Source organism: Copadichromis virginalis, linkage group LG10 (genome assembly GCF_057382275.1).
Source record: "Copadichromis virginalis isolate Kocher_CV1m ecotype Utaka linkage group LG10, C_Virginalis_male_GT1.1, whole genome shotgun sequence".
In the NCBI taxonomy this organism is placed as follows: Eukaryota; Metazoa; Chordata; class Actinopteri; order Cichliformes; family Cichlidae; genus Copadichromis; species Copadichromis virginalis.
Window position 1 is genome coordinate 6793498 of NC_140627.1, and position 25642 is coordinate 6819139.

General features: G+C 39.3%; 3 protein-coding genes across 4 annotated transcripts; all 3 read right to left on the reverse strand.

Moving 5' to 3' along the window:
- Window positions 1-2418: 2418 nt before the first annotated feature.
- On the reverse strand, window positions 2419-8979 carry LOC146699742 (uncharacterized). The gene is made up of 4 exons (XM_085471350.1): window positions 8810-8979; window positions 7726-7810; window positions 2854-2987; window positions 2419-2696 (listed from the first exon to the last, which is right to left on the reverse strand). The coding sequence occupies exons 1-4, from the start codon at window positions 8821-8823 to the stop codon at window positions 2591-2593; spliced, it is 339 nt and encodes a 112-aa protein (XP_085327476.1). The 5' UTR covers window positions 8824-8979; the 3' UTR covers window positions 2419-2590.
- Window positions 8980-10337: 1358 nt separating this feature from the next.
- Window positions 10338-14491, reverse strand: hspa8 (heat shock protein 8). The gene is made up of 9 exons (XM_085469584.1): window positions 14381-14491; window positions 13197-13406; window positions 12718-12923; window positions 12474-12626; window positions 11836-12391; window positions 11538-11740; window positions 11185-11383; window positions 10873-11105; window positions 10338-10785 (listed from the first exon to the last, which is right to left on the reverse strand). Exons 2-9 carry the CDS (start codon window positions 13399-13401, stop codon window positions 10588-10590), a joined length of 1953 nt encoding a protein of 650 aa, XP_085325710.1. The 5' UTR covers window positions 13402-13406; window positions 14381-14491; the 3' UTR covers window positions 10338-10587.
- Window positions 14492-14979: 488 nt separating this feature from the next.
- Window positions 14980-22231, reverse strand: crtam (cytotoxic and regulatory T cell molecule). 2 transcript variants are annotated; one of them, XM_085471352.1, is made up of 10 exons: window positions 22171-22231; window positions 20059-20199; window positions 19772-19924; window positions 19501-19620; window positions 18590-18745; window positions 17878-18138; window positions 16788-16853; window positions 16528-16584; window positions 16258-16344; window positions 14980-15922 (listed from the first exon to the last, which is right to left on the reverse strand). In XM_085471352.1, the coding sequence occupies exons 1-10, from the start codon at window positions 22214-22216 to the stop codon at window positions 15765-15767; spliced, it is 1245 nt and encodes a 414-aa protein (XP_085327478.1). In that variant the 5' UTR covers window positions 22217-22231; the 3' UTR covers window positions 14980-15764. The 2 variants fall into 2 exon arrangements, with proteins under 2 accessions (XP_085327478.1, XP_085327477.1); XM_085471351.1 differs by having other exon boundaries at window positions 16528-16674.
- Window positions 22232-25642: the final 3411 nt, after the last annotated feature.

The window sequence follows — 25642 nt, forward strand, 5'->3', positions numbered from 1 at the left end:
GACGCGTGTGATGGAGCATTGTCCTGCATGAAAATCATGTTTTTCTTGAAGGATGCAGACTTCTTCCTGTACCACTGCTTGAAGAAGGTGTCTTCCAGAAACTGGCAGTAGGACTGGGAGTTGAGCTTGACTCCATCCTCAACCCAAAAAGGCCCCACAAGCTCATCTTTGATGATACCAGCCCAAACCAGTACTCCACCTCCACCTTGCTGGTGTCTGAGTCGGACTGGAGCTCTCTGCCCTTTACCAATCCAGCCACGGGCCCATCCATCTGGCCCATCAAGACTCACTCTCATTTCATCAGTCCATAAAACCTTAGAAAAACCAGTCTTGAGATATTTCTTGGCCCAGTCTTGACGTTTCAGCTTGTGTGTCTTGTTCAGTGGTGGTCGTCTTGGCCATGTCTCTGAGTATTGCACACCTTGTGCTTTTGGGCACTCCAGTGATGTTGCAGCTCTGAAATATGGCCAAACTGGTTGCAAGTGGCATCTTGGCAGCTGCACGCTTGACTTTTCTCAGTTCATGGGCAGTTATTTTGCGCCTTGGTTTTTCCACACGCTTCATGCGACCCTGTTGACTATTTTGAATGAAACGCTTGATTGTTCGATGATCACGCTTCAGAAGCTTTGCAATTTTGAGACTGCTGCATCCCTCTGCAAGATATCTCACTATTTTTGACTTTTCTGAGCCTGTCAAGTCCTTCTTTTGACCCATTTTGCCAAAGGAAAGAACGTTGCCTAATAATTATGCACACCTGATATAGGGCTTTGGAGTTGACGTCACGCCGCAATGCATTATGGGAGCGCAGCGCCATTTTCGGGGTCTACGAATCAAAACAAACACACTGTGTTGGAATGATGACTACAAGAAAGATGCTTAAAAGCAGCTCAAAAGAGAATGAACTGTATAGAGACCGATTGCGTCCAGAGGCAAAGCAGTGGTACTTGCAGAAAATAGCGTGCATTGGAAATGTGGACCCGTATGAAATACGGCCGTGGAGTAGAAACCCTGAAGACCAACCGCTATTGACATAGCCTGACCTTGTCTGTGGAGTCAGCGCGTACAAGTCGTCATTCAAACAAAGGTAAGTCAGCTTGAGTACTGCGTGTGAAATGCGTTTGATTTCCCTGCAAACATTCAGATTAGTGCAGCATAAATTCATTCATGAGGGGGAAATTACAGTGAGAACATGTGGAGGCTGTTAGGTGGATAACATAATGAGTTCAGTGCATTGATGTGACATTGTCCTGAAGGATTGTTATTCTTTATGGTTAAAGAAATTGCACTAATTTATTCATATTTATTATAAATAATCCTAATTATACATCTTGCTTCCATGTTTGTATCCTGTGTCACTAAAAATACATTTTATTTTAGTTTTATACATTGATTAATGACCTGCAGAATCTCCTTATCATATTAAGTGATTCATAATTGTCACTTTATGCTTTCTCCATCTTGAAAGTGATTACATCCTTGCATTACATACTTTAGGTTCATTTTTCTGCAGGCAGGTTTCTGACAGAGAACAGGCAGATTTAGAATATAACATGCAGCGTTCTATAGATGGATACATAAAAAAATCAAAAATTACATGTATGTGCTAACTTTCTAAACACTTTGTTACATTTATGATAAAGTAGATAAAACACATTTATGTCGGCCTTGGCTCATAGTTCTTGTCTTTAAATGAACTTTGTCTGTGTGTGTTTCAGGTACTGCACTCTCAAAGACTGACTGAACCAGCATTGCAGCCATGGGTCACTGTGAGCATCACAGGGAAGGTTGAAGCAGCCCACTGCACCTGTATAGCCGGAGTCGCAGAGACCTGCAGCCATGTTGCTGCTCTTCTGTTTAATGTAGAAGCAACAGTGTTGATCCGTGGCACAAGGGCAGTTACAGATGAACCTGCATACTGGGTTTTGCTGGGTAATATGACCAAGATACAGCCAGAGGTTGGCCATAAGATAGACTTCTCCTCTTCAGCTGCCCAAAAAAAAGGCTCTTGATCAAAATATAAACAGACCATCCGTATTGACAGGTAAAAGGAGCCGTCCTCAAAACAGAAAAATCCCACCTGCTACTTTGGAGGAGTTGTCACTGCTATTGGATACTTTGCTGGAACACAGTAAAGCTGTGGGTTGTGGGAATGACCCATAATGTTTTATCTAGGGGTCTAGATTTATGCCTGTAGTGCACTGCCGTGTAAATAATTTGCATTTACTGAATATATACTGACTGAGTACCACTGTTCAAAAGTTGAATAAAGAAACAAACAAATTTTTGCCTCTTTTTTTTTTTTATTAAAACCACCTTAAAGAACATCACATCAGTTACAATGTAGAATCCATGTCATTTATAGTTTACAAATGACAAAATGTTTACACAAAATCATGAGTGTTTACATGATATCACCCACTACTAACATTATTTACTGTATCTTTTGAAAAAATACAGCAATTTTAACAGCACAATACTTAAGAATATTTAACAGGAGCAAGTTTCATTCTCCCCTGGTTTTATTATCACACTGTTCACCAAAACGCAGCAAACCTTCACCATCTTATCCAGGAGGGTCACCTCTTCACCCTCACATGGAAGAAGTAATCTGATTGGCATGGTGGTATGTTTGAAGCAGGTCCCTTGTGTAGCACTGGAACCCAGTCACGATGTCATCCATTTCATAGGCTGGTTTGCTGCAATAATGCCAAATAATTAGCAACTCTATAAATAGAAGGTAGTTCTGCAAAATCACTCAGTAGGATGTTTGTTCTAATTTGCTATGACCTCAGAGCGCATAGAAAATAAAACTAATAGGCTATAAAGAGTGATATGAACATATTTAAAACTTACCGGAATGAAAATGTCTGGAGCACCAACAGATATTTGGAGATGGAAGTGAACTGCACATCAGCTCGTCTCACAGCTGCTATCCAGGCTAGACGCCTTCGTTTGGTAACATCCGATACACGAGCTGCCTCATGTTGCTTCCAGGTTGGGAAAGAATGAAAAGATAAACCATTTTCAACCTTATTCTCTTGCCGGTCGTGTGATCGAACATTGCAGCAAATACGAACCATGGCTGTTGTGTGTGACTTCGCTCCCTTTTCACTTGCGCTAGACCCCCAAAATGGCGGATTGGGCCAAAATCCTTTCCACGCCCACCCCCGTGACATCACGCTCCAAAGCCCTATTGGGTGTTGATGTCATTAGACCACACCCCTTCTCATTACAGAGATGCACATCACCTAATATGCTTAATTGGTAGTAGGCTTTCGAGACTGTACAGCTTGGAGTAAGACAACATGCATGAAGAGGATGATGTGGACAAAATACTCATTTGCCTAATAATTCTGCACTCCCTGTAGTACTGTCTCCCCAGTAGATGCATGGAAGATGTTCATGTCTGATAATATAAGGCTACATTCACACTGCAGGTCTTAATGCTCAATTCAGATTTTTTGATCAAATCTGATTTTTTTTGTCTGCTCGTTCACACTACAAATAAAATGTGACCTGAGTAACCTGAGTAGCGAAAGACGGAAAGACGATTTGCCGGGAGTCCGGTGTTCTCACGGGCTCTAGTGAGCCTTGCCCCCGGCTAGCTACCGTGCTAGTGGGTAACAGACGTCTCCGAAAACGTCAGAGCGCTTTTGAAAATATGTGGCGTCTTGATCAACTGAGCAGATATTTGAGGTTTACACAGCTACATTCTCGCCTGAACACATGTTAAATGTTTATTTTGTAACCCAGAAAGAATAATAAGAGTAATATTAACACTAACTAGCTGCCACCATTGTTGGAAACTGAGCTGGGCTGCGCTATGAATTCTGGGACAGAGCTACTTCTTCTTCTTCGGGGTTTAACAGCAGCTGGCATCCTTGTACATGCAGTGCTGCCATCTTCTGTTTCAGTCCGTTATTACACTCTTAAATCCTACTACTTATTACTGCGTCTTTTGTGATCTTACAAAGCTTCAAATGACGCGTCGACTATTAAATCAGTCATCGACGATTTTGATAGTTGCTGTAGTCAATTAATCGTGGCAGCCCTACAGACAGTATTGTTTGACTGACGGCCCTTAATAATAATAATAATAATAATAATAATAATAATAATAATAATACATTTTATTTTAGGGTGCCTTTCAGAAACCTAAGGTCACCTTACAAAAAACACAATTAATAAAAGGAACAGTAGTCATAAAATAGATAAAATAAGTTAAAATTACAAAACGGAGCATGACAACAGATAAAATCAGCATTAAAGTGAATAAGCCAGTTTAAACAGATGTGTTTTGAGCTGTGTCTTAAATACGGAGAGGGAGTCAATATTTCTTAGTGCAGGAGGAAGAGAGTTCCAGAGCCGGGGAGCAGAGCGACTGAAAGCTCTGTTCCCCATAGTAATAAGGTGTGAGGACGGAACAGTAAGATGAATAGCAGATGATGACCTGAGAGGGCGAGAAACAGTGGTGATATGGAGCAGGTCACACAAATATGAAGGAGCAGATTTATGGATACACTTGTATGTAAGAAGTAAGATTTTAAAATTTATCCTGGCTTCGATGGGCAACCAGTGAAGCTGCTGAAGAACTGGGGTAATATGAGCACTTAACGGAGTACGGGTTATAATCCAAGCTGCAGAATTTTGAAGAAGGAGTTTATGAAGGGACCTTTTAGGGAGACCAAATAGGAGGGAATTACAGTAATCAATACGGGATGTAATAAGACTATGGACAAGGATGACGGCAGCATGGGGAGTAAGGAAGGGGTGGAGTCGGTTAATATTACGTAAATGGAAGTAAGCAGACCAGGTTATGTAATTAATGTGAGACTGGAATGAAAGAGTATTATCAAGTGTGACACCCAAACTCTTAACCTGAGGGGAGGGAAGGGTGGGAGAATTTTCAATGTTAATGGAAAAACTGTGGGATTTGGTTAAGATAGATGGTGTACCAACAAGTAAAACTTCAGTTTTATTACTGTTAAGTTTGAGGAAATTGGAGGAGAACCAGGATCTAATCTCAATAAGACAGTCTGAGAGGGAAGTAGGTGGGAAGGATGAAGAAAGGTAGAGCTGGGTGTCATCGGCATAACAGTGAAAATTTATATTATATTTTCAGAATATATAACCAAGAGGAAGCATATAAATAATGAATAGAAGAGGCCCCAATACTGAACCCTGGGGCACACCAGCAGAAACAGGATAGAGTTGAAGAATGGGATTTAAGTTGGATAAACTGAGTGCAGTCTGAGAGATAGGAGGTAAACCAGGCAAGGGGGGTGTGACTAATACCAATGGAAGCTAACCGGTTCAGGAGAATATTGTGAGAAATGGTATCAAACGCCGCACTAAGATCAAGAAGGATGAGAATGGATAGGAGACCAGAATCAGCTGCCATCAGAAGGTCATTGGTAATTCTTAACAGAGCAGTTTCTGTGCTATGATTGGGGCGGAAACCAGATTGAAATTGTTCATAGAGATTATGGTCATTGAGATGTAAATGAAGCTGGGCGGCGACAACTTTTTCAAGAATTTTTGAAATAAAGGGGAGATTTGATATAGGGCGAAGATTATTAAAGTTATTGGGGTCTGCACCAGGCTTTTTGAGAATTGGGATAACAGAAGCCGTTTTCAGTGCTTCAGGAACAATTCCAGTGTTCAGGGAGGAATGAATAATATTGGTTATGAGAGGTGCTAACGAGGGAAGACAGGCTTTAACTAACACAGTAGGGAGAGGGTCAAGTTGACAGGTGGATGACTTAGATTTTTTAATGAGATTAGATACGTCAGTTATGGAGAGAAGAGTAAAGCTTGAAAATCACTGACAGGACGACAGTGGGGGAACCAGGAAGTCTACTTCAGAGTCAGGAGCTCCTAAAGAGTTAAGTTGACGGTGAATGTCTGAGATTAACAGTGTTGGGAAGGTTACTTTTAAAATGTATTCCATTACAGAATACAGAATACATGCCCCAAAATGTATTCTGTAACGTATTCCGTTACGTTACTCAATGACAGTAACGTATTCTGAATACTTTGGATTACTTAATATATTATCATGCTTTTTACAACAACGTGAATGTACTATTGCTGTGTGATTTATTACTATTACTGAAGGTCCGCGACTCCGAACTGTAGTAAAGGGACCTCTGACTAATACGGCGGGGTCCCTGTCGGCTCGTAGCCGAAAAATAGCTTTACTTTGTTGTGTGGGTCAACTTTTCTTGCGAGAGACAGAGAGAGGCGTTGAAAGGAACGCTCAACGCTCAACTCAACGGAACGTATTGTTTTCGGAGGAAAACACGAACTTACTTACAACTGGGCTCGTCAGGCTCTCTTCTTGGCTTCAGTGGTTATAAATGGTAAATGGCCTGCATTTGTATAGCGCTTTTCTAGTCCCTAAGGACCCCAAAGCGCTTCACACTACATTCAGTCATTCACCCATTCACACACTGGCGACGGCAAGCTATGGTAGCCACAGCTGCCCTGGGGCGCACTGACAGAGGAGAGGCTGCCGGACACTGGCGCCACCGGGCCCTCTGACCACCACCAGTAAGCAAACACGGGGTTAGTATCTTGCCCAAGGATATTTGGCATGCAGCCAGGAGGCAGCCTGGGATCGAACCACCGACGTTCTGATTAGTGGCTGACCTGCTCTCCCACCTGAGCTACAGCCACCCATAGGCTGTAAATATAATTATTATTATATTTACATGCTTCCAGCTCCCGTTTTTCCTCGATGACAACTCGTACCTTTCCACTCCCCTTTTTCTACCTCCTCGCGCTCACAGACCCATAACGTGTATGGCAGTCCATTCTCCCTGCAACACGGACTACACTGCCCATGATGCTACATTCTTTAGAGCTATGCTTGTAGCATTCTGCCTGTTAGCTTAGCACAACAACAACAACAACAACAACAACGAAAAGGCGCTCTCTCACCCAGGAAACACACAGTCGCAGAGAGAGCGTCGCCCTGTAACCATGGCAACCGTAACGCTGCCGCCTGGAACAACAGAACATAGCTGTCAAACAAAACCCAAACAGCCCTGACCCGCGACAATATGAAACAGGAAAGTACCACAGTGTAATCCATTTATTTCAACAAAGTAACTGTATTCTGAATACCACCCTTTTAAACGGTAACTGTAATGGAATACAGTTACTCATATTTTGTATTTTAAATACGTAACGGCGGTACATGTATTCTGTTACTCCCCAACACTGGAGATTAATATAAAGATTTGTTTCCGACTTTACGTTTCCCAATTTTGCTTTTGTTATTTACATACGGTCTAATAATTATCCTTATTGATGTTTGAGAGAGGAGCGGTGCTTCAAAGGATAGTTGCAGATTTCTGTCAGAATCTGCAGATTATACAGTACAAATAAAATGTTCACGTTTCTCCAACGTTGTCTTCACTAACATCTACAAGGGATGCCCAGGAAGCATTCACGATGTCTTATCAGGCGCTGATAATTGGCTTCTGTCTTGTGTCAGTGACATAAAAGACGGATTTAATGCGACATGACCATTCAAACAGCAGTCACTTTCTGAAACATCAGATATGTATCCGATTCAGCAGGGCCGTGCAGAGAGGTTTAAAGGGGCGGGTGCTCAAAGTTAAAAAGGGGCGCATTGAACCAGGCTGAATAACAACAACACACAGTCATCAAGAATCTAATATGGGCAACAAGGCAAAGCAAACGTAGCCGATGTTTTACCTGATGGGTACAATGTTGCTGTTGAGGGGTTTCTGCTGCTCCTGCTGCTGATAGTGCTGGAGGGCAGGGCTGTGCTGATCTGAGACTGTAGACATTAAAGAGTCCATAGGAGAGATGGTAGCTGATTAAACAAGTGTCATGAGATAATAACAAAATGCAAAGATTGGTGACAGCGCTTGGAACCATAAGGCAACAAAAAATTATCCACACCTAACAACTCTTGCACTTAATCTATAATAAAATGATGAGAGAAAAATGTTATAGCACTGCCTTTAGTAGCCTCACATAGCTCTACTGTTTCCTCCTCATGTCCTTACCAGCCATGTCTGGACAATGTTATATCATGAGTATTTTTTTTAAAAATCCATCTAAATAAAACACACACATGCACGCACACACAGTGACGTTTTAGACCTTCTTCAGAATACTGTATATACTGTGGGCATCATGGTGCTGATCCAGAATCTTTACATTATTATTTATTACTAGAGCTACAATAATAAAGCAAAGAGGAGGGGGAAGTAATAAATATGAAATAATGTCATTATGATGATTCCATTTGTTTCACTATCCACTCTGTGCAGGGGCAAAGCTTATTACATTTTTAAACTGTAGACATACAATAATTTCACTGCTGTAAAATCCAAATTTTGTCTTATTTAAAATATAAATCTAATATAATCTGCTTCTTAATGTATGTTCTTTAAAATACAGCGTGTGTTTTTTAAAATATTATAATAATGCATAATTATGTGGACATGCATATTAGATCGTTTTTAGTGAAATATAATCCCTCCAGAAAGACAGGAAAAGCTCTGTAACTTACTTTAAAACTAAATATGTTCCCTAAAACGCTGACAGAGCTACAGACCCATGACAGCCTTACACAGGTAGCCAGCAGCTATGACCAGCACTACTTGTGCAGTTAATAAAAGGACAGGTAATGTTTGTCGCGCTGTTGCACACACAGCACGCTCGTTTGTTTCAGTTCGTCAGTTGCCACAAGACAGCTTACCAACGTGTACGTAATAAGCTAATACTCCTGTGTGCTACACACTACAGTGTACGCTGTACACCTACTTACTGGTTTTGTCGCATCAGTCTGTATCTCTGAGTTAACTTGTGTTTCTCCTACGGCTCTGGACCGCAAAAAATGCGCGTGCTTTTTGTGAGCTCTTTCCCGTCTCATAACCAGCGCGTTCTGCCGTCAAGGGCGATCATTGGTTAAATGTGATCATGTGACTGATGCAAGCCAGATCCTTTTATTTAGCAAAACTGTGATTATAGTATATATTATTGTTGAGGGGCACAGACAGGACTCCGCACGCACGCACACATAAAAAAAAATTAAACATTTTTTAAAAGTTTCCTCAACAAAAGGGCACTTTGGGCACCCATCAGGAAAGGGGCGGGTGCTCAAGCCCCTCCAGCCCCCCGCTCTGCACGTGCCTGCGATTCAGTACCAAATACGAAAGTGACTCAGATCGGATTTGTGCCGTTCACACTGTCCTACCATGATCGGATATGGGTCACATAGGGTCAAAACAGTCGGATTTGATGCGCTTTCGCCTGCAATGTGAACGTAGCCTAATAGAAGAGGTGCTGACATGCAGGCACAAAGAGTAGCCACAGACAGGGGAAAAGAGTGGAAAAATGTAATCAAACATAAGCTAATGGACTTCATTTGATTGGCCATTCTTGCAGGAAGTGAGAAGAACTGGGATGTACCAGTCTGTGTTTTTTGAGAGTTCTCTGCATAACCCATTGCACAAGGCCACTATGTCAATTCAAAGATTTGAAGATATTTGCAGTTTCTTGCACTTTGATGACAAGAGGACCAGAGCCTAAACAAACCACATGGCAGCTTTCTGCTACATATGGGGCCTGTTCCTGGTCAACTGCAGGCACAAATTCATCCTCACGTGATTGTGTTACAGTGGATGAACAACTTGTGCCTTTCAGAGGGAAGGACCCAGCTTCTGCAGTATATGCCGAACAAGCATACAAAAGTGATACAAGCGATACAAAAACTGCAGTTCCTTAAAATTAATAAAAATGCAAAGCACCTCATGAGGAATACCTCAAATATAAAAATATTTGAACTCTTCATTTTAAAGATTTTGAAGTACTAAGTTTACAGCAAAACACTGATTTTATTTGGGGTTATTTTTGACCCCATTTGTGGAAGAGTGTAGATATTGGTAGGCTGTGCATCCAAGGGTTAAAACATTGTTTTAGTAAATTTGTTATACAAAATGCTTATTTTCCTCCTTTTACCATTTAATAAATTGTCACTTAAAACTTTAAAAAAAAAAAAAAAAAAAAAAGCTGGAGTGTATTTGTTACAAATGTTGAGCCCATTCTGTAGATTCATGTTCCATAGTGGTAAAGTAACAGGGAGGATACTTTCCCTGTTTACTTTGAACCTACCTACAGGTAAGCCATAGGAATTTCTAGTTTCATTTCACATTTGACAAAGAATCCTGAGAATTTCACAAATTAGTCAATAGAGCATTAAGACAGTGCCCACCCCACCCCAAGATATTTACAGATCCTGCTTTGAGATAAATTAAGAGCTTCCAGTTTCAAGTTAGAAGTTAATGTACAACACATAAGGGTTGCAAGATTAATTTATTGTCAAGGCAGTTACATCTCCATACACAAAACACTTTGACATTTGAAGACTGCTCAATCATGCCAACTACAAGTTGTTCCCTTGCACCTGTGTTGCAAACAATGGCCATAAATGACATCTCTGAACCCTGTTTTTAGGTCATTAAATTTCACTCCTGCATTTTACTTGTTCTAGGAGGGTTACTTTATTAGAAAACACGTCAGGTAGCAGCTGGTATAGCTGAATGTTTAGTCGACCTCCTCAATGGTTGGTCCAGAGGATCCACCACCAGGAGCGGCACCACCGGCTCCAGGGAAGCCACCAGGCATGCCCTCTGGCATTCCTCCAGGCATACCTCCAGCACTCTGGTACAGCTTGGTAATGATAGGGTTGCACACCTTCTCCAGCTCCTTCTGTTGATGCTCATACTCGTCCTTCTCAGCAGTCTACAAAATATAGATATTGTATAAGCCCTTCATAGCAATTGATACTATTGTGATTTTTTTCTGGTGTGTGCTTGGGGGTGGGGTTACCTGGTTCTTATCCAGCCAGCTGATGACCTCATTGCACTTGTCCAAGATCTTCTGCTTGTCATCATCGCTGATCTTGCCGGCCAGCTTCTCATCCTCCACAGTGGACTTCATGTTGAAAGCATATGACTCCAGGCCGTTCTTAGCAGACACTTTGTCACGTTGAACATCATCTTCTGCCTTGTACTTCTCTGCTTCCTGAACCATGCGTTCAATATCCTCCTTGCTGAGCCGACCTAGAAGGACAGCAAAGAGTCACAAGTTGTGCCAGAATTTTGATGTCATCAATCAAAACTGTCATCAATCAAAACCCACCTTTGTCATTGGTGATGGTAATCTTGTTTTCCTTGCCAGTGCTCTTATCAACAGCAGAGACATTCATGATGCCATTGGCATCAATGTCAAATGTCACTTCAATCTGGGGAACGCCTCGAGGAGCAGGAGGGATTCCAGTTAGCTCAAATTTGCCCAGCAAATTGTTGTCCTTTGTCATGGCACGCTCACCCTCATAAACCTGTTGAAATAGAGGTCAGCCAATAATTTTTCCACTCCACATCTACACAAATGCTAATGTCTGACAACATGAGTCTCAATCTCTAGTGGAATGTGAATGGCAGAAATTAACATAACTGCAATTAAAAGGCCAAGATAAATAAGGCTACACTTACCTGAATGAGCACACCAGGCTGGTTATCAGAGTAAGTGGTGAAGGTTTGGGTCTGCTTGGTAGGAATTGTGGTGTTACGTTTAATCAGGACAGTCATAACACCTCCAGCAGTCTCGATACCCAGAGACAAAGGTGTGACATCCAGAAGGAGAAGGTCTTGCACATTCTCAGACTTGTCACCAGACAGGATGGCAGCCTGGACAGCTAAAAACAAAAAAAATTATTTCAAGATAAAAACTAAATTCCGATTATAATAGGGCAGCTATCATCAGTAGCTTTTTTCTCCTCTGAAAACTTACCAGCTCCATAGGCCACAGCTTCATCTGGATTAATGCTCTTGTTGAGCTCCTTTCCATTGAAGAAATCCTGGAGAAGTTTCTGGATCTTCGGGATACGGGTGGAGCCACCAACCAATACAATGTCATGAATCTGCCCTTTATCCATCTTGGCATCGCGGAGTGACTTCTCCACAGGATCCAGGGTGCCACGGAAGAGGTCAGCATTGAGCTCCTCAAATCGAGCCCTTGTGATGGAGGTGTAGAAGTCAACTCCTTCATACAAAGAGTCGATTTCAATACTGGCCTGTGTGCTGGAAGACAGGGTGCGCTTTGCCCTCTCGCAAGCAGTGCGCAGACGACGGACAGCCCTCTTGTTGTCACTGATGTCCTTTTTGTACTTGCGCTTGAACTCTGCAATGAAGTGGTTGACCATGCGGTTATCAAAGTCCTCCCCACCAAGATGAGTATCACCAGCAGTGGATTTGACCTCAAAGATACCATCCTCAATGGTCAAGATGGATACATCGAAGGTGCCACCACCAAGATCAAATATGAGAACATTCCTCTCTGATCCAACCTGAGAACAGATTTGATAGTGCTTAAGAACAGACAGTTAACAAAAAAGTAGTATAATCCAGAATAAATTTTTACCCATTTACCTTTTTGTCCAACCCATAAGCAATGGCAGCTGCAGTGGGCTCATTGATGATGCGCAGAACATTCAGGCCAGAGATAGTGCCAGCATCCTTTGTGGCCTGACGCTGAGAGTCATTGAAGTAAGCGGGCACTGTGATTACAGCGTTGTTGACAGTCTGAAATGTAAAAAAAAAAAAATATGGACATTAAATTGATGAGTCATGTGAAAACTTGCGACTATTCCACAAAGGAAAATTCAGAGCATACTTTTCCGAGGTAGGCTTCAGCAATCTCCTTCATCTTTGTCAGCACCATGGAGGAAATCTCCTCTGGGTAGAATGATTTTGATTCACCCTTGTACTCAACTTGAACTTTAGGGCGACTATTGTCATTGATGACATTAAATGGCCAGTGCTTCATGTCTGATTGCACAACTGTATCGTCAAACCTCCGGCCAATAAGGCGTTTGGCATCTGAAAGAGAAAGTTATATTTAGTTATTTTTTTTTTAAAAAGATGCAATACACTTCTGCAATAGTCTTATCATTCTTCCCTCAAATCCACAAGGCTCAAGACTGGTCTTTAACAGAGATGAGTTGCTTCAAGACAAGCTCATGGGTGGTAAAACCGAGGCGTTAACTTAATTTGGTTGATGAATACCATTTTTCAAGGTGTCCTACCTTGAAAAAAAATTGGTATTCATCAACCAAATTGACTTTTACTGTTAAGTAAAATTTTAACCCTTACCGAAGACTGTGTTTGTGGGGTTCATGGCAACCTGATTCTTGGCTGCGTCGCCGATCAACCTCTCGGTATCTGTGAAGGCCACATAACTGGGTGTGGTCCTGTTGCCCTGGTCATTGGCAATAATTTCAACTTTGCCATGCTGGAACACACCAACACAGGAGTAGGTGGTCCCAAGATCAATACCAACTGCTGGTCCCTTTGACATGTTTCCTAAAGAAATGCAAGAACAGTGTTACATTTATATTGGTCTTCTAGTTACCTGTAACTTTTTTACTTCAATCCTTTATAACATGCTTAATGTCAAATTCAATTGAACAACTACATTTTACCCAATTATTCAATTTAAGGCAATTTAGACTAATAGAACTAGAATGTACAACAAAAACATATGGTTTTAGTTGATTTGCTTTAATTATCCTTCAAGTTTAATTTAGAGTTGTCTTTTAAATTTATATTGATTATATAAATTTGATTAAGAGCTTTTATTTTCCCCTTGGCCATAAAACATTAAGCATTTTAACAACGTTATTGGGCTAACAAACCCCAATTCCAACAACCCACCCACTTACAGAAAAAAAATGAAGGAACCCGCCTTGAAAGAGCGTGGCTCATGGCCAAGCAATAGCCATGCGTCAGTCATAAATCACGTGCACAGCAAACTGGTACAACCGGAAATCTAAAAGCTAGAGTGCTTTGATACTAAAACTATTGTATTAAAATGTGTCTAAAGCACAAGAAAATATTTAAATTAAATCTGAAAAGATTTACAAAACCTTTTACTTTTGCTCTAGAGTAAAAAAAAAACAACAAAAAAGAAAAAAAACAAAAACCGGAAGCCTGTATATTCCGGGTATCCGGGTAGCTTAACAGTTGTTCGAGAACATTCTCGAACGCGTCAGGATTTCTCCACCCCCCCTCCCCCTCCGCCATTATATAGCCTTAATGCAGCATTTGAGTCGATGATTACGCCTCGATAACAAGGATATGAATACTTTCACCTTCATAATTCACTATGCGATACATATTTGTTAATAAAATAACCGTCAAGCATTTAACACGAGGAGAAAATTCAGCATTCCCCAGTGAACATGCACATCAGTCATACATAAAGCAAATCCTGCCAGCAAATTCAGCTAATATACTAGAACTTTTTGTTAACACCAATGTATTTCAGAATGACTTACCGAGTTACTGAACTGAGGTTGACTGTGGGTATTGTTGGGCTGGATTGGACTAGCGCCACGGTGACTCAACCCTGCCGGTATGAGAAGCGAAAGGAGGTTGAACCTTTAGCCGAACCCTTTATATCACCGGCACAGCATCCAATCGGCGCAGTCACTGAGTCTTTCCTCATCGGTTCACCAATGAGGCTTTGGTGAACCGATGACGCGAGACACAATCCATCCCACTTCCTGCTTTATTGTGACTGCTTCATAATGGTTGTGAATACCCGCATGCCATAAGATGGAAGCTTTGTGTGAAGTGTAGAAGGCAAATCATCTCTCTCTTCTTTTTTTTTTAGATTTTACCGTTAAGTATGTCAGTCATGTTCGGTGCTTGATTTGGCTTCTGTTTTTTGTAAGCTACATAACGCTCTTTAAGTTCATACATAATTGATATATTATGGAGCTATTTTTAAAAATATGCATATAGACCTTAGTGTTATATTACCGTATTAATGCTCGACACGTTTTCAGAGACAAAGCCACAGAGTGCTGATAATATGTATATGATATGAATGTTTCCCATAGCCTGTTATCTTTGCTCAAAAACAATATATTATAGCAAAATATAATTTATTGCTACATGTTCAACCCAAACATACAAAATATATACATACAAGGCAACATATATGCTATATTCACACAGTATATATTACAGATATTATGTTGCCACATTTGATCCTGTGTAGACATTCAAACAGTTCATTAGGAATACCTGCAGACATGCTTATTCTTGCTGATGCTGGTCATCCGCCAGTCATATAGCAGCAGTGCTATCTACTATTGTAAATACAGGTCAGGTGCGTTACATATAATGTTCATATAAAACAAAAACATGGCATGACTGATGATGTAAGGGGGGGGGGGGGGGGGGGGGATTAACTTGTCGTCAATTGTTAGACTGAATGGACCTCGACAGTCCAGGTTATGTATCGGTATGGGGAAATGTTTTCCTTTGTCTGACCATGAGCATATGTTTATGAGATCTTCTACTGACCATTACACACAGGAAATCTAACCCTCATGAACATAACAGTGAGTTCAGTGGACTTCGGTAGCTGTAGCAATGTAACAGAATGAAAACAAGGATAAAAGTACAGTAGACAAATGATGTGATGAATAATGTCAACATAATGTAGATACTTTAAGTCGTTTTTTTCAACATCTTGTGGCATTCATGGCACCAAGAACTGATGCTGCTGAAGATCAAAGGTAGGTTCTACCTACCATAAGTAAGCACATATTCCTAACAATAATAAGTGAATGATTGCCCTGTATTCTGCCATGCAAGTGCAGAAAAAAATGGAAAATTGCTGATATCATGAAAACTGTGTTTTCAAGACAGTTATAGCGATGTCTCCTTCGCATCACATTTGGCTAAAGTTTGTGCTGTAGTTTGATGTTGAGAAGTTGTTGCTGTGATCACAGCTGTGTTTTGCACTGAAGTCATCGTCTTTGCTGGTTCTTCAACAACATACTGTGTGAAGGCTGTATTGAAGAGGCCTGTAACAATAAAGAATACCAATAAATATCCCATTTTCTCTTTTAAGATAGGATAAGGCAGTTTTTACAGTGTACTGGGCAAAATGTGTCAATGAAAGCACTCCCTGACCATTAACTGGGATTCAAAATATGTAAAGGTTAATTGGATTTTTGAGTTTGAGTTCCCTAAGTAAGTGAACTTTATCCTCTGGTTGACAAGTGTGCTGTTTCTCTAAGCTGCCAACATGACCCTAGTCATGTTTTAGCAAATGCTACATTTTATAATATTCACATTTAAACAGAAGGTATAATACAGTCATAGATGCGAACAACCATCTAATTAAAAGGTTTTGTACCTCTTCTCCGTTGTGCTTGTGAGGTCTTTTCTTCATGGCTTGATTTAGATTTACTGCTCTCCTCTGATGGATTAGAGTCTTCATTTTCTGTAACAATAAAAACTGTCAAATCTTTTGTAAGATAAATAAAAATACATTTAGATCACAATTCCTGAAAGTACAACACACTTGCTGCAAGAATGTATGATTTTTAGCCAGACTATAGTCAAGTAAAATTGTAAATAACAGCAACTTTAGTCTGACATCAAACAGAAAACGTGACCTGCTTACCTCTTTTCCAGGCAATGTGTGCTCTCCTCAGCTTGATAGCAAAAAAAATGACGACCACTAGAAGGCCACAGATCAGGCATGTCACTAGCAAGACCAGCAATGATGAATTTTCTTGGTCTTTTCTATGCATGTTTAAGTCAAAATTCCCTGGAAATAGAGAAAACCCCGAACCTTAAGGATTTTAAAACACATGGTGTTCTCTGTGATTCTCAGAGAAGAGGAACTGTTATTTTAACTATTCAAGCTGAGTGTAAATGTACCTGTTGTGTTACTGTCCATGTTATCAATGGTGATGTTCTCTGTGGTTTCAGGGGAATATGTCCAGCCTTTAAAGGTGTAGTAAAGAAAAGAGGTACAATAATTAACACAGACTCTATGAAGCTACTACAGTCCAGGTCTATTATGTTTTTCAAATGGAACCATTTTTTTGTAGTTTTCCAGAGTAACCAATAGGTGGCATCAAACACACATATTTGAAGAACCTGTTGGGCCTACTGCCTCAATGGTGTCATTGCTTACCCTGTTTGAACACGATAGGACTTTTTTTTAAATTAATTTTTAGTGTTTGTTTTTTTTTTACAGTAATTTTCTGAATATATAAAGCTCAGGTAACATGCGAAAATGGAAGACAAATAACTGTTTTGCACACATTCTGCTTAAATTTTAATATTACACTGAATTTACTGTGTGAGTAAATTCACACATATATAGTGCATTTCTAACCAATTACATGTCAGTAGTGTTCAAGGTTTGAAACACTGAAGACAGAAGACGTAAACTGCTTTTTTTGGAGCATATCTGACGATCAGAGCAGATATGCTCTCGGAACAGTTTTTGTTTGCCCACAGAGCTGCAGCCTCCCAATCAGTGAATACATCTAACATGACAGAGTTTCATATAGCTCAAGCTCTCCATTGCAGGAAACACATCTGGTGTTATATCAACCACAGTAGTGGTTAAGAGACCTTTTAGACACTGTATGTGATCACTCTTGTTTCCACCCCATAGGCTCACAGTTAGTGTAATATGCTAAACACACAATACTAAGCAGTAACAAAGAGATGTATTGTAGGCTAATTTCTCCACTAAAGTTCACTTTCCTTTTTAGCAGATCGAGGGATTTAAGTTTCATTTAAAATATGATGTATGGCATAACTTAAAATGTAAAATGGGGTTTTATTCATTGTGAACTAAATAAAATGTATTTCTTTTTAAAACTTCCATTTCTCCACTACTTTCTTTTGTGTCCCTAAGCTCATCCTAAGGTGTGTTATCTAATATGAAACCTTATGTTTCTTGAAATCCACGGGGCATAAAAAACAAATAAAAATGCAGACAGTTTCCACTCACCACTAGTGCTGAGATGTGGGTCTGTAGGGCCTGTAACAGGGATCTGAGGAGATCTAGTGATAGACATCTCTGGGTCACTGGTGGAAGCCTGCAGACTGGAGGGAACCGTTGAGCTCTCTGATAAGGGCTTGTTCTCATTTCTTGTGGTGGAGTACACTGCTGTTCTATTATGTCTGATCCACATGGTTGTTGTCCCTGGCACTTTTGTTGATCCTTTAACAGTATGTGGACTGACTGTGGATGTGTGGTGGGATCCTTTTGCTGTGACAGAAATTGGACTTGTGTTACTACTGAGTAGAAACAACACTCAGTTCAGAGAAAGTTAAAATTCATGATGTCATGAAAACTATCTGCAAATCACACTTCATTTTTATTAGAATAGAGGAAACTAGATTTTTTTAACAACACAGAATGGGGAAATTACGTGGATTTGCCATTTTTTTTTGTTTTTATTTTTGGTCAGACAGTTTCACAGTCTGGTTCTATGGACTGTTTTGTGGCGCAGTTCATGAGTTAAAAACCCCAGTGCTTTCCCTGTTCTGTGACGACACAACTACACAGTCACTGTTCCTCAAATTGAACATTTTATGTAGAAGTTATTCACTGTACACAAGTCATGGATAATAAAATGGATGATTTTACTCTTTTAATGTTTAAAACTGTTGCTATAATGTGGTGGTGTTGAAAAACTAAATGAATGAAATATACTCACAGCCTCGTCTAATTTTTACAAAGTTCATCAGATGTTTTGATTTCAATGCAGGGTGACGAACAAGACACTTCACAGTAACTCTTTTCTCTACTGAGAGAATTTCAATCATCCCAGTGGAGATGTATTTTTTAGCTTCCTGTTGGAATTGGTTACGAGCTGTAAAATGGGATAGATGTCATTAGCATCGATTGCATCAACTTACACCATCACAAATGCAACACTTGATCAAATCAACCCTTTGTAACGGAAACTACTCTTCTGTGGAATTCAAAATAAAATTCAAAATCCCCCTTGTTTAAAGTCTTTTTTTTTAAAAACATTTGAACGTTGTTCAGTCTCATCATAGTAGCAAAGATTCCAGAAAGTGTGGGTCATGCTATCATCATCACATGAGCCCACTCACTGGTTGCTGTCACTAATTTTAATACACCTACAAATGTCTAAATTCCGCAACGTAAGTGTTAACACCCATGTTAACCTAACCCTAACCCATCCATCCACTCTTAACTGCTGTGGTTTTAAGCACAGTAGTTAAGTTTTAGGAAGAATACATTGCATTTATTATCAAAAAGAATCAACCTTTCCTAGTATCAAATAAATTCACTTTTTGTGCTTATTCCTAGTTAACTGCTCTTAATTGAATTGAATTGAGTTCACAATATACATGTAACTTTTTTTATTTTTATCTATGTATAGAAATTAGCAAACATTTGTTTGCCAATTATGTATCATAAAACATTTTATGATACATAAATATGAGTAATCAGCAAGGGAATGATATCAAAATGGCATCCCCTTGTGTAGTCACCTCAATTCAGCTTTTTGGAAAATCCACTGGGAAAAATCCTGATTGAAGGGCAATTTTTCTAACTAACACCTCAAACTATCATTCTCACTTTCTTCCAACTTACCAAGAAATTCTGACCCATCGTCGATTTTCCAAGAAATCTGAGGAGCAAAGTGGTTCCCCACAGCAGTGCATTTTATGACAGTCTTTCCTTCATGCTTTGTTTTTGACATTTTGGGATAACCTTCAAAAGAATCACAAAAGACAAAGTTTTATGAAACAAGATCAACACAGTGGTAATTGTTTTGGTAATTAGTATAACTGTCAAAGTCTGATCCCATCGCTAGTAAAGATGTGAAAAGAAAGTAAAAAGAAAGACGTAAGATAATATTTACCCAACACTGTCACCTCCACTATCTTCTCTGTTATTTGGTCTCCATAATGAGAACATGTGTAATTGCCTCCATCGTTAAATTTGACGCTGGAAACACTGATGGAGAATTTTGACTCAGACAGTGTGTCGATTCTGTAGCGTTTGTCCTTTAAGGCTGGAAACAATTTATTTAAAGTTATTTAATGTTTGCCTTTCACCAAAGGTTGTTTGAATTTTGGCCCAAACATTTGCCACTTTTTAAGTTTTTGTTTTTACATTCATTACTGTGACAGAATATGCCATTTTCACCTTGATTGTGATTGAAGAACATAACAAATCCTTCAGGGTTTTTCCAGTCCACATTGGTCTTGTCAGCATTGGTAACAGGACAGCTTAAGCTGAGGTTCTCACCTTCCATGACCGTCACATGCTGCAATACTGCAAGTGAAACTGCAATAAAATAAAAGGAAGTTTGACTTTGTTAAAGTTTCTTTGAGAACGAAATGTGCATAACACATTTCCTAACATGGTAAAAACAAGTGAGCAACCATCTGCTGAAATTAAAAAGTCAGTGGCACACATACAGATGTCCAAGTTAAGTTTTAAACAGTTCAGTTAAACTTTTCACAGTCTGACTCATCTGCCACCACCTCTGCCACTGGCCTGTCACTGTGTATATATACAGTAGGCGTGTGGAGGAGGTGTGACAGGAAAAAAATGCTGTTCATTGCAGCTACAAAATAAGCAGCCCCCCTGTTATACATCTGATGCATTTCTGTTCTAACAGGAAGTAATGTGGTCAGTGCTTTCAAGGTGAAAGAGAAAGTAGGGCGGGTGTGAGGAAAAAATATATATTTGCTGTAGGTTGTTCATGGGGCCTTTGGGGGCTTTTTCTTTTCTGTGGGTTTCAAATAACACACGGAAAACACATTTGTTGGGGGCACACTGACACCACTGCAGAGGTCATAAAGCTATTTTTGCAGTTTGTGTGCTAGTCATGCCATTACATCAACTGACAACCACCAATATTTGTATTGATGACTTTTCATCAGTACAGTCATTTTTATGTCCCTCAAGGCTTTGGTTGTCTCTGTTTCTTTTTTAATTTTATTTGTATTGCCTGATCAATACAGAAAATGTAATTTCTCAGTAAGTTCTTAATGCTAACTAAAATATATACATTGTATACTGTGTATGTTACGTTGTTTGCTCTTATGCAAAGCTAAAGCCAGTCTCCTTTGTCTATTTTGTCTCATTATAAGGTTTTCATCTGTATCATTCCATTACTGACAACTATTAAAGGGCCAGTCTACATATATACTCTATGTCATAGAAGAAACTGTCCTAAAGAACTTTCATTTTATGTCAGTCATTTAACAGAGTTGAGAAGTTGTGAACTGGTTCAACATACAACCCCAGTTCCAACAATGCCAGGGTACTGTAACATGTAAATAAAACACAATGCAACAATTTGACGCCACAAACCCATCTTATTTACAACAGAACAAAAACAATAACATATTAAAACTGAGAAAATCTATCATTTTAATTAAAAAAAAAATACAACTCTCTTAAGAGCTGTCCATAAACATAGGAGGACTTAAGGGAGCAGTTACTGGACTTTGGGGGAGGAATGTTATCCTGTTCTTTTATGACAGGATTATAGCTACTCCTGGGACTTCTTTGTTGTATTTTTTGTTTCACGATATGCTACATGTTCTCAACAGGTGAAAGGTCAGGATCCTGGTAGGCCAGTTCACCCAGACCTCCTATCAAGCCAAGCTGTTTTACATGCTTTTAATAGCACTAATGGTGTCTTACCAGATGTGCTACGCATAGAGACTAATGTATTGCACGATAGAGCTTTAACCTGCATTTATGGCAAACACAAACACAGTGATAGGAAGTGTTCCTAAGTAATGTTGCTCCCATCAAATTCAAAATGAGCTTATTATTTTTATGAAATTGTACAAAGTTTCAGTATAAACAATTGATATGTTTTCTATGTTCTACTGTGCATACAATATGGGTTTAGCAGATTTCCAAATTACTGCATTCAGTTTATATTTACAATTTATGCAGCATCCCAACTTTCTAGGTTCAGTTGATGTGAACATGAGCAAACAGAAATCCAAATGCAAATTCCTCTAATGCATAACTAATGAAACAGAGTCTTTTACTGAAAATTGAAGCACTTTCTGTGTGAAATATGAGAGCTTGTAATTGTACCATAATTTTCTCTATATAATAAATCATCTAAATGTAAAAGATCACAAACAGCCTCAGAAGGAAGTTGTTTACTCCAAGGCATAGTCATCCTCACTGTGTTCATCTGCTTTTTCCAGTCATGTAGGTTACGATCCTATTTCAGCACTTATCAGATCGAACACTGCCAAAGAGTGTAAAAAGTCAAACACTCACCCTCAATGTACAGCACAAAGACGCTAAGCACAAGTTTTAGTTCCATCTCTGTCACGAAGAAACACACTGACTCTGGTGCACTTCCTCATCACTCATCTATATGTACTCTACTACGGGACCTTCCATGACATCACAGCTCTGTGGTTTCCCCTAACTTTTTGATTTGAGAGATTCTCATGTGACTCCTTACAGTAGAAGTGGAAGCTGACCATGATTGCATTTTATTCCTGTTTGTAGTTTTGCTGCCAAACATGAGTTGAATGTTGAATTTACAACTATCTATCTTGTGGATGGCTGTGGTTCATCAGAGCATGAATGTTACATAGAAAGTGTGAAAATGACATGTTGTAAAAAGTGCTTTGAGTATTTAAATAGAGTAGAAGAGCACTATATAAGGATCAGTCCAGTTACCATTTATAGTAAAAGACCTGAGACAAAATTATCCTTCCTTATTTTCCAAAATTATGTTAATTCTGGAATTAGTAACTCTGGAAACAGTAGAGATGCTTTATCAACCAAGTAGCCAGCTAGTACCTAACATTAGTAACTGTGGTTTGAACACAGTTACTAAACTTCAGGTTGAATTGCCACTGCAGTTTTAACTCACACATCAACAAGATTAACAACTTGCCACCAATCTGTGGCTTACTAAGAGGAAATGGCTACATTCTAAAGCAAAAGATGTTTGAGTTGGAAACTTGTGTCAGGTGGGTACCGAGGGGAAAATGAAAGCCATAGCCCTCATGGTTTTATGATGTTTTCCACTGTAGACTAGACACAAACATTTACTGAATTTAGTCAGATCAAAAATGTGGTATTGCAGTAATTAGGTGCCATTACAGTCTCCAGAAGAAAATGGAAGAATAATTTAAAAGCAAATGCAGAAACATACTTGTACTCACTAACTATATATAGAAGTGGAAACAAACCTGTGTGAATTTCTTTTGGGGAGGTTTTACTATGTGTCATATAAGTCAGGTTGCTTAAAATGTTATATCAAGCAGTAACTTAAAACATTTATCACATTCTGTTCACTTGTATGTGAACACAGAAATTAAATGCCTCTTACCCACTCTTAAAAGAACAACAGGAGAGGAATGGTCTTAGGGTCAGTCATCAAGTATGTTAAATCCTGAAAGACAAAAAAGTTAACTGGATAGAACACATAATTTACAAATCATTCACTCTGTAAAACTCAGCATGGGGTTCAGTGTTGCCTAAATATCCTCATTAACTTAACAACAGTGTAGCGACATAGAGGGGTTCACGGTTCACAGTCATACTAGGTTAACTGGTGATTCTAAATTGAATGCAGGTGTAAATACTGTAAATGGGAAATGGACTGGATTTATTTGGGCTCGGAAAAGGGTGGAGTCCCCACTCTGGGTCAGGACACCCTGGAGAGATTATATCTCTCGGGTGGCCTGGGAATGCCTTCTTGTTTCCCCAGACAAGCTGGAGGAAGTGGCTGGGGAGAGGGAGGTCTAGGCTTGTTTGCTTGGGCTACTGCCCCCGCGACCCGGCCCCAGATAATCGGAAGAAGATGGACAAAAGACTTTTTCTTTTGGATGGTAAATGTACTGGTTCTTTTCTACTCTGACCAGACAAAGCGCTTTACACAGCTTGGCTAATTCACTCTTTCACACCCACTGGCACAAGCACTTTTCTCTAAGTGCCTTCTAACATCGACATGCATTCATACTCCAATGGATGCATCTGACAGCAATTTGGGGCTAGTTTCTTGGCCCACAGTATCTTGCCCGAGAACAGGCATGGCAGTAATCAGGCCTGGATGTGGCTAGAGAAATTGAACTCAGGTTTCCAAAGATGTGATGCCCCACAGTTTTTTTTTTTATGTTATAATGGGGGCGCGCAATCATTTTTTTTTACACAGGGTCATGTAAGTTTGGATTTTTTTCCCCCTTAATAATAAACACCTTCATTTTGAAACTACATTTTGTGTTTATTTGTGTTATCTTTGTCTCATATTTAAATTTGTTTGGTGAGAAACATACAAAAAAATAGGAAATCAGGAAGGTGCCATACACCTTTTCACACCACTGTATATAGAAAAAGCACAGAAAAAAGTGCTTGTTTGAATAGCTGAATTAGGTAAGTTGTATAAAGTAGTGTGCACAGGTGCCCCATTTACCAATAGAGCAGGGTTTTCAGTTATTAAAGCCAGACATGAAACCAGACAGACCTACAAACAAGCAGCAACTAAAGGTGGCCTAGTAGAGTATCTCAAGAGAGGAAATGCAGCAGTCGTTATCTGCCAAAGATCGTTATCTAAGTATCAAGCAGAATCCTTACACTGAAAAAGGTGTTAGTTTGTCCTTTTAATTTGGAGTCACTGAAAATGGAAGACTATTTATAAAAATGCCTGCATTTCCTGAACAGTTAATGCATTACTTTTGTTAAACATATAGAATCAAAGCTTAAAGCGTGTATTTCAATCATATCTTGTCATCAGATCCTGCTGACTTAAGGATGCCTGTAAGTTTTCACATGTCACATATGATTCATTAAATTTGACTGATTTTCTGTTTCTGTATGGGTTTAAACTAATAAAAGATCTATGGTGTGCATATAAATATAAAGTTAAAGTATTTGTATGTTATTAAAATACATTTTTCATTGCAATGAATTGGTGTGATTAAACATAATGTTTGTTGAAAATTGAAAAAGCATTAAAATTTTGCATCATAGAATATTTGCATCGAATTTTTGACAAATACCAATTTTAGAGCATCCAATTTGTCTTTCTTTTTTTTTATTCCACTATTTCTGTTTCATTTGCATGATCTTCATGTGAGTATGTAACTTTCAACCATGCACAAGAAAAAAAATGTATGGTGTCCACTAGGGGTTTTTGTTTTATGGAAAAAGTAGGATGAGGTGGAGAAACTGTGATGCCCTATCTAATGTAACCTTATTTGTGAGGTCAACTATATATAGTTAATATAACTATATAATATAATACCTGGTGAACAAGGCAAAAGCAGACAGCAACCACTTTGCATAAGTAGAAACTTCTTCAAGAATACTGGTCCATGTTTTCCAGGAATTTAACATTTAAAATATATATGTTTCACTAGAATTTTACACTGTCAATTTAGAGTTTGTGGTTTTGTCCTTAAATTAAATTGTGCGATTGATCTTTCTGAGTTAAATTCGGTAATCATTTCAAACCATCGACATGTCTATTCGATTCCATTCCTATAAGACTGTTCAAAGAAGTCTTACCAATAATTATTGCTTCAGTCTTGCTTCAGATATGATCGGCCTGTCTCTATTAATGGGCCTCAGTGCAGCATTCAGTACTGTTAGCCATAGTATTCTATTACAGAGATTAGACCATGCCATAGACATTAAAGGTAATGCAACACAGTGGTTTAAAACAAATCCATCTTATAGACCCACAAAGCAAACTGGAGCTGGCTTTGTCCTTGTATTTTGTTTTTATTTTTAT